We start from the raw sequence: 8,829 nt of genomic DNA, 5'->3' as shown, positions 1-8,829 counted from the left end.
ATGCACAGCCCAGGAGTGCAGCTCCGCGCGCCCGGTACCCCGCACTTTCTTGGGGCGCTGGCGGAATTCTGCCGCACGTAAGTGCGGGCGGGGGCTGGCGGGGGGAGGAAGCAGACACTTTCGCGCAGCTGCTGCCAACTCCAGGCCCCGGTCCCTGGAGCCGGCCGGATGCTAACCCAGCCATCTTCGCGGAACCAACCCGGGACGGCGCCCGCTAACTTTGAGCCCCAGCTCCTCGCGGCCCAGGAAGAGCTATTGGTGAAAGGCCGAGGCAGGGCGATCGCGAGCCAAGCGAGCTGGCTAGAATCCCCCGGGCTCAATCTTCCCCAGGTTTGTTTGAAAGTGGCGAGAAGCAGTGATCGCCCCTCTCTCTCCTAGCACTATTGTTGCATTTCGCGTCTAACTGGGTTCTCTCACACCCCCGAGCGCCAAGAGGAGGAGGGGGAGCGGGGTTGGGAAAAGAAATAAAGCGAGCTCAGATCAGATGAAAAAAAAAAAAAAAAAGCAAGGAAAAAGAGACACTTAAAGGGAAAGAGTCGCCATGTTTAGCAGCTTTTTTAAAAGATCTCGTCAATTTCACACAGAACGCGCTCGCTGGGTCCCAGCCCTCGTCTTTTGTCCAATTCAGTCGCAGCAAAGATCTTTTGTTCTAACTCAGCGTGAAAAGAAAAACTTTCTTTAAATGCAATAAACTTAAACCGAACTCAAGACTCTAAACAGATCCTCCTCCGGCTACTCTAAACATATACAAGGGGGTTTGTTTTAACCGGTTGAAAAAATTGGGGGTCCTATTTTTCTGCCTCGCAGACCCCAAGCTCATTGCTGAAACTTAGAGAGAGTGTGAGAGAGATTCCCAACGTCTAGGACACATGCTTAAAGCATAATAAAACAGGGACTGTCTTTTGCTTTGAAAATCATAAATTATAATTTAATGCCAATAATAATTTACAACAAATGGCTGTTTACAATAAACTAACACAAAACAAACAAGGAAAAGGGCCTGTGTTTTACTTATTAGAGAAACTTCACACACTCACATGGATAGCACTTGCAAGAGGGAGAAAATAAACAACAACCGACAAAACCTCAAACTAAAGATCAGCGATACTGTGCCGTAAGAACATACTTATATTTATATATGTATATATCTACAGAAAGAAGCTGAGAGTCAGCTGGAGAACTCTGCACAAATGCACAAATCAGACAGATTTTTCTGGTCTGTATGTATCGACTGGAACCGAGTATCAAAGTTTAATACACTTTACAAACTGATCCCTTTTCTTTTACCTCCCTCATCAGCTCCCCCCACCTTTTAAAATTAAACCACAACATGATGAAGTATTGGGGGGAGGGGGGCTTGGAAAGCTTCAATAAGAACAAAATTGGAAGCTCCCAGCACTGAGCTTCCTCCAAACCAGGAAAAGAGAAAGCGGAAAAAAAAAAAAAAAGACTCCGAAACAAATAGTTACTACTTCCAAATCAGCACACCCTGTAAAGTTTCCTTCCTTCCTTCTTTATTTCTCTCTCCTTTCTCTTAGTTTGGCTTCTAAGGACAAAGGATCCCCAAGAGCAGTGCAGATTGTAGCTACACAATCTGAAATGTCAAAATGTCGATGTGTTTTTATGTACATAACTCCAGTGGAAAAGATTCCCTTGACCTGTGGTCACTCTCACAGACTGAAGGTAAAAGGGGGGAGGGGAGAGGAAACCCAACTACAAGTTATCATATGTACATTAAAAATAGACCCTTCAGTGCTATAACCTAATATCACTGAATTTAAAATCCTCTCAACAACCACACTTAGATGAGAACCACAAAATACTTTTTAAAAATCACACCTACTTAAGGAAAAACTCATTGCAAACAACTGCTCTCTATTTACAATGCTGTGATTAGCTTGTTTGAACGATCTTCTGCGTAACTGTCAGAAATGTACAAAAGAGTATTTTTTTGATCATAAAATAGATACTGATCTCAAGATTTCTAATACTTTTTCACAATACCTTCCCTAAGCAGGCACTTAAGTGTGACAAATATAAGGGCCTTTTTTTTTTTCCTGGAAAATCCATTTTTAATTAAAAGGAGGATTAGGTGAATGGGGGTGGTTTACTATATCAGTATGGCACTTCCTAAAGCATAGATAAACTTCAGCTTCCCCCCTCCCACACCCAAATTAGACAGGCAAATACCCTAGTCTACCTTTGAACAAACTGACTGAGGGGAGTAAACAAATGAAGCCCCCCCAACCTGCTCAGCGAGGGCTCTCGGGGGCTCTTCTGGATGGAAAGACAGTGAGTGGGGACAGCCAAACAGGTTTCAGATATCAAATAATATTTTAATTTCTGAATACTTTCAATTTTCCTTGGAATATAACACACAAAGACTCGACCAAACAGTTCAGTTATTATAACTTTTACAGTATACAGAAATGTTGCACTTAAAAAAAAAACCTTCAGTTTTTTTAAAACACAAACTGTAAACTCTAAGATACTGAATCAATCACGTTACCTATAAGTGCCAACAGTGTTATTTTGTCATGCTGATTTCAATGGTATTTTTTAAAAAGGGAAAATATCAACAATTATAATACAAAGGGTTTGCAAATATACAAACAGATATATGATTTTCATAACAATTCAAGAACTAAGCGGGACCCAATTCAAATTACAAAAGTTCACTTTTTATTCAAAACCTCAGCATGTGTCTTGGACACATTCCTTGGCTGCCAATAAATTCCACAGTTCATTCTCTTTCTTAAAATATTTTTAAAAAGTTAGGTTTGTCATGGTGTCTTTTGGGGGGCAGGGTAGGGGAAGTTAAGTGTTGTATGTGGTTCCTTCAGTTCTCTAATTAGAGTGCTCAACTTCACCTAAAATTTTTGGTCACCACTTGTAAGTGCGTTTCCATCATCTTTGAGTTGTCTTTTAAAGTTTTATGTCTTCCTATGATATTTTCATGGACTCAGTTTTAATTCTTGCAGAACATATTTTAATGATACACAGTTTTTAAGAAGCCAAGATTATATCAAAACTTATTATAGAACCACAGAATAAACTGGTTTGGAACCAGAAAAGTACAAAAAAGAACAGCTAGAGGTACATAGACACAGGACAATTAATAATTTGGAAAAAAAAAAAAAACTTACTTTCTCCATTCTGCTAATTTTCTCCCAATCTCCTTAAATGCACTTTTAGCAATATTTTTCAAAAATTTACCAAAAAAGAAAAAGACTAATTTCCTTTTTATACAAAAATGATAAGTAGCAAGTTGTTCTGACCGACACAGGAGTTTTTTTTTTAATGCATTCTGTAAAAGTTCATTTGACAGTCTTTTTTTTTTTTTTTTTGAAATTCACAGTCCATTAAATTCTTCCCCTCTCTTCTTTTAGCAAACTTGTAACATCCTCTTATATCCTTTCTTAACAGAAGGAAATTAAGCAAACAAACCAGTCTTTTGCCTTTTCTTTCTCTGTTTCACTCCCCCTTCTTATTTTATTTATTTATTGAATTGCCATATACGGCCAGTTAAAACTGCTGCCGGACAGTAACATATCCCGGATGAGGGTTTCGATGGGGGTTTTACCTACCAAACGGACGAAAAACAATTGCTCTATGACTGAGGAGGAGACGGTGCGGAGGGAAGGGAGGCGAAGCAAAAGCTTTCCGAATCGCGTCGGCTGGTTGGGGTACTGGCTCCTAACGTATTCTTCCAAAGCACACTGAGACTTTTCCTGCAAGCTTTCCACATGGGCTACATCAGAGAGACCACAGGCATCTGGAAGAAAGTTTAAAGAAAAAAAAAGAAGAAGAAGAAGAATTCAGTCATCAGATTAAGAGGTTTGAAATGGGTCACATGAGGTGTGTGCACAGGGCTCTGTCAAACTGCCCCAACCAGAGTTGGAGCAAATGCCTATGTACTGAAAACTTGGGGGCGGGGTAGGGGGAGAAAGAGCAGGAGAAGGTCCTGGTGTGTTTGCTTTAAAATAAAACACAACTCAGTGTGCTACAGGCTTTCACTGGCTGAGTCCTCAGGTTAGGTCACTGGGAGGCCCAAGCAAAAGCGCTTTGGGTCTATCTGGCCCAAGTCAGTAGACAGACAATACCAAAACTGCCAGCTCTCTTCCCCCTCCTCCTCTGTAAATAACAGTTTGGCTTATAATTATATAGTGGTTGGGGGGGGGGCAACCTGGCCCAACCCCGAGTAATGGCGTCCACGACCCAGCCTCAGATTCTCCCCAAAGAGGGCGACTCATTTTTCTCCAGTCTTTGAAACTGATTTAAGTGGCCCTTTAAAACTGATCTTGTCAGTTTAGCCTATTGAAGGGCAGCCATGCAAACTGTGATCTCTCTGTTCATTTGAGCTGTTTCTTTTCCCCCTTTTCTTCTCTCTCCCTTTTTCTCCCACCCCTCTTTATTTTTTTAAAAACCCAGGTCCCTCCAAGAAGCATCCCCCCTCCCTGTTATCATCAGGAAAACACTTTTCTTTTTCTGATACGTGAAAATACAATAAGTGCCTTTGAAATGAGAGGCTTCTTGGTAAAGGCGGTTCAGGTTGTGACCTGACCTTTCAGGGCTGCCCAGACAAGACTGGTGTTAACACATGCATATTGTGAATCATTAAAACAGATATTCGAAAACAGCCGCCACCATCTCCACCCCAAGAACCAGGACACACATGCAACCTCCTCGTATGTGTATCTAGGACTCTGCATGCCTACAGAATGCATAGGTGTCTGTAGCAAAGAATCAAAAGATCTGTTTGGATAGGACTCCTTCCCTCAGCATCGGCACTGTATGTCTCCCTCAAAATCAGATAACAAGAACCTTTATCTCTTTGTGAGGCGATTTGCATTCTCCACACAGGCCTCCACATTTTGCAAATAGTCATAAATTAAACTGTTACGACAGTATCAGGCATTTTTTTTCCTTGAAAGACCAAGGGTAAGGCTAAGTGCTAACAATGATATCAAGAAATTAACAACTACCCTGATCATCTGAGAAGCTGGGCTGCGTGTTAGCTTGTGAAACGGGGTGAAGGTGGCTGCGGGGCAGGGGCATATCCTGCTTGTATATTTGCATCAGGCAAACGTTCTAGATGTGAGGGGCTCACGGAGAAGAATAATCCCGTCCCAAGCCTCTGCATACAGCTTCTCTGCCCAGGCACTGCCTTCTAATTGATTGCCTGAGGACTTCCAAAGGCAGAATTTGGGGTGACCGTGGTGGGAGATTTTATGTGAAAAGCACTAATGTACAAAAGACAGAGGTTTGAGGACTCAGAACCTGCAAGAGATTCAGCTAATGACTTGGTTCCTCAGACTTCTTTCAAACAATAAGAAAGAGATTGGGTACCTTCTTTTTGTCTGCCACATGAACTGCATCTCTCTCCTAGTTTCCTGCTTAAAATTTTTAAAAATCGCATGGGTGACTAGGTTCCAAGCTCTGACAATGTCCAAATGTTTGTTATTCTTAATCGAGAACCCCATTACCCTCTCAGCCATGACAAAGGGATCAGCTGACAACTTAGTACAAGAATGTGAAGGGGGGGGTGGTGGTGATTTCCACCCACCTGGGCTAGGCTGAACTCAGCCTGGAGGCAGCCAAAAGGCTCAGGTGTGGCCCAAAATGGAAAGCCAGACACTTTCAAAAATCATTTGGCCTCAAGAGTTAATTAATATCAGATCTATTACTCACACAGGTTAAACTACATGCAAACTAATTAGATTTCATAATGCAGCCACTGATGGTTTTATATCTCTAGCAACATTCATATCCAGAGTTGGCATGCACTTTGGGTTGTTGGAAAATTAGTCTTAACTGTTTGCCTGGGCAGGGGAAGCAAGAGGCCAGAGTCTTCAACCTCCTGCAGACATTCTGAAGAGTTATGATGGTTTCCCTTCCTCCGCTCCCTCTTTCTGACAGCTCTTTTTTCCTCTCCTGGCAGTCTGCATTATTTTAATAAGAATGTGATTTTGAAAATTGCTGCCCTCAGGTTGCATTTGCCTAAAGCTCCAACTCCTACTGAGTTAGCAGGCAAACTTTTCCCCTGCAGGGGCAAACTTGTCCCTGCAGGGGAAAGTTTGCCCCTGCAGGGACAAGTTCCAGTGCCAGGGCTGTTCCAGTGCCCAGAGGCATCTCCTGGAGGCCCGGCAACAGCTAAAGAAAACCAAGGGCTTCAGGAGAGTCCCTGGGGCCCAGCAGATTCATAGGGCCTGGGCTCAGGGAGCGAACAAGAGAGTGTCCTAGTCTAGTACTGAAGGAGGGGAAACAGGCCTGCAAGGTTGCCCCATGACCCATTTTGGTTGCCTGTGTCTGAAGCATCCTTCCGGCAGTCCAGCCTTCCTCTCCTCTCCCCAGGACAGGCTGGTGGTGGCCAGCAGCTATACAAAGTTCCCACTTCAAGTTGCACTCAACAGTTTGGCCTTTGGAGGAGGAGGTGGGGCTTGCCCTGGGGAGTCCCAAGTTCTCTGGGCCCTAACTCCGGGCTAGGAGCCCTTGGGCACGAGGACAGGGCTCCTTCCTACCTGAGGTGAACAGGACTATGGCCTTGAGGCAGCTGTACTCGGCCGAGTCGACGTGCAGCGCCTTGAGCTTCTCCACTTGCTCTTGGAAGATCCGTATGTGGTCCATAAAGGCGACCACCCGGTCGGCAGACATGGGCGAAGCGTGCAGGCCGGCGGCGGCCAGGAGCGGGGCGACGTGGAGGGGCATGGAGCACTGCGCCGCATTCAACACAAACAGCTCGCTCCAGGTGAGACGAAGCAGGGCCACCTGGTCCGTGATCTGCAGGTCAGGGAAGAAGGGGATGTTCCGGGCCCACTCGACGGCGCTGAAGAGCATCCTCGCGGCCAGTTCGCAAATGTTCTCGATGCCCATGATGTTGTTGGGCTGCATGCACTGGCTGCCGAAGCGCGACGTGGGGTAGGGCTCGGCTCGCAGCAGCAGGGAAATATATCCGGACAGGTACGAGTGGCAGTTGAGGGGGTCCCCGTTGGTCAGCGCGAACTGCCCGTGGGTCGGCTGGGTGGGCGGCATTCTGCCCCTCTGCACCGCTGCAGGGAGGAAAGGAGACACCTCGCAGTTAGCGACCAGGCTCCGTCCCCAGGTCCCCCAGCAGGGTCTGCCCCAGCGCGACCCCCAGCTGCCCCAGGCCCCGAGCAGCCCAAGAACCAGGCGGACCTGCCAAAGACCTGGGAGTCGCCAGGCTCCCGGCACCACGCCTCTCAAACCACCACCAAGGCAAGCTCTGAGGGCCAGAGGGGCACACTTGCCTCCGAGGCCCGCTCGGGGCTGGTCCGAGGACCCAGAATTGGCCACTTTGCCTCGGGGTCCCCGGCGCAGTGGACGGGATGTAGCATTCTGAGGGCATCGTTCTTCTTTACTGCTAAACAGCTGATATTTCTTATTGATTGGAGGAGAGGGAGCGGGAGGGGCGAGTCTGGGGGAGGGTGAGACGCTTTTGCAAAAGACACAAGGGTTCACCCCAGACGGCCTGTGGCACCCCCCAACGACTCTCCTCCAAACCCGGCAGCCCCAGTCCCAGCCCCAGCCCGGCGGGGAACTCCCAGTGAGAGAGGAGCAGAGAGCCGAGGTCTGGCGTCTGTCTGATCAGCGTGCTCAGAGAAGGAGACGGAGGGAGAGGGCGGAGGGAGAGGCCGGCCAAGGCGAGAGGAAGCCGGGAAGAGGCAGGGAGCGGGCGGCCGGCGCCGGCCGAGCCCGGGTAGGGCCTGTGAGGGCCGGGGAGGCCGGCGAGGCTCAGGCTCGGGCTGTGATCTGACTCCGGACCGGGAGAGTCGCTCTCGCAGAAACACAAAGAAAGCCCGGCGTTGGCTCGCCCCGAGCCGGGGCCCGCGCCCCGCGCCGAGCGCGCCATTGGCAGAGCGGGGCTCGCGGCGCTCGGCGAATGTTCTATCACAAAGACCCAACTCGCGCAGAGCGAAAGCAGCCGCCGAGGGCCCCTCGCCCACCCTTCCTACTTCCTATCGCGCTCTCCTCGTCTCAAAAGCGAAAGGAAAAAGGAACACCGAGGTATTATGATTATTTTTTTGAGCAGAATGTTAATCCACGGAGAGTCACATGAGCGCTGCCCGGGCGGCAGCGTTAATACGGCGAAGTGCATAAAATTGCCATTTGTAATTTGAACCTCCTGTACAAAAGTACAATCTCAGGTTGGCTTTTTTTTGAGAGGGTGGGGGCTGGGGAGAGGGGTGGGGAGGAGGGACATATGTTAAACATGCAGGAAAAACAAGGGGAGAGAGAGAGAATAAACCAGGCTTGAAAACAACAACAAACACCACCCCACTCCTGCAGAAAGGCAGACTCCAACGAACTCGCGATCGATGCAAAGAAAATGAAAACAGCCCAAAGAGAGAGCAGAGAAGGAAACCAGTCGGCCAAAGCATGCGGATTTGGGGGTCTGGGTTCCAGTGCAGAACTCGCTTCTAGTATAAACCCCTTTCCGCTGCAACACGAAGAGACGAGCTGGGGGCTTCTGTGTCCTTACCCAGAACAGGCTAGCCACACGAACCCAGGACCCCGGGACCCCGGGCGAGGGGGGGAGAAATGAGAGGCCGATACCTTCCCGTCTCATGCCCACTTTGAGGCACTTTTTGAGGCGGCAGTACTGGCACTGGTTGCGGTGGTGCTGGTCGATGGGACAGTTCCGGTTGGCGCGGCACGTGTAGCTCAGGTTCCTCCGCACGCTGCGCTTGAAGAAGCTCTTGCAGCCCTCGCACGTGAACTGGCCGTAGTGCTTGCCGCTCGACTTGTCCCCGCACACCACGCACTCGATGTGTTGCTGCTGCTGCTGCTTGTCGCTGCCCGGGCCGCCGG

At 48.1% G+C, this 8,829-nt stretch overlaps 1 protein-coding gene across 4 annotated transcripts in view; it reads right to left on the bottom strand.

Moving 5' to 3' along the window:
- Positions 1–906: 906 nt before the first annotated feature.
- Positions 907–8,829, bottom strand: part of NR2F2 (nuclear receptor subfamily 2 group F member 2) — a 14,517-nt gene continuing 6,594 nt past the window's right edge. The window contains exons 1-3 of one of the 4 annotated variants that reach the window (XM_008052221.2): positions 8,501–8,585; positions 6,522–7,049; positions 907–3,775 (exon numbers count right to left, since the gene is read on the bottom strand). In XM_008052221.2, coding sequence (XP_008050412.1) covers positions 3,501–3,775; positions 6,522–7,032 — 786 coding nt within the window. In that variant the 5' untranslated portion in view covers positions 7,033–7,049; positions 8,501–8,585 and the 3' untranslated portion in view covers positions 907–3,500. Of the gene's footprint in view, positions 3,776–6,521; positions 7,961–8,500; positions 8,586–8,829 lie in introns of those variants that run through there. The other 3 variants (XM_008052222.2, XM_008052220.2, XM_021709627.1) reach the window with 3 other exon arrangements.

The sequence above is a fragment of the Carlito syrichta genome, unplaced genomic scaffold, assembly GCF_000164805.1.
Source record: "Carlito syrichta isolate Samal-C Ts95f unplaced genomic scaffold, Tarsius_syrichta-2.0.1 Scaffold268094, whole genome shotgun sequence".
NCBI lineage: Eukaryota > Metazoa > Chordata > Mammalia > Primates > Tarsiidae > Carlito > Carlito syrichta.
This window is presented reverse-complemented; position numbering and strand designations above follow the sequence as displayed.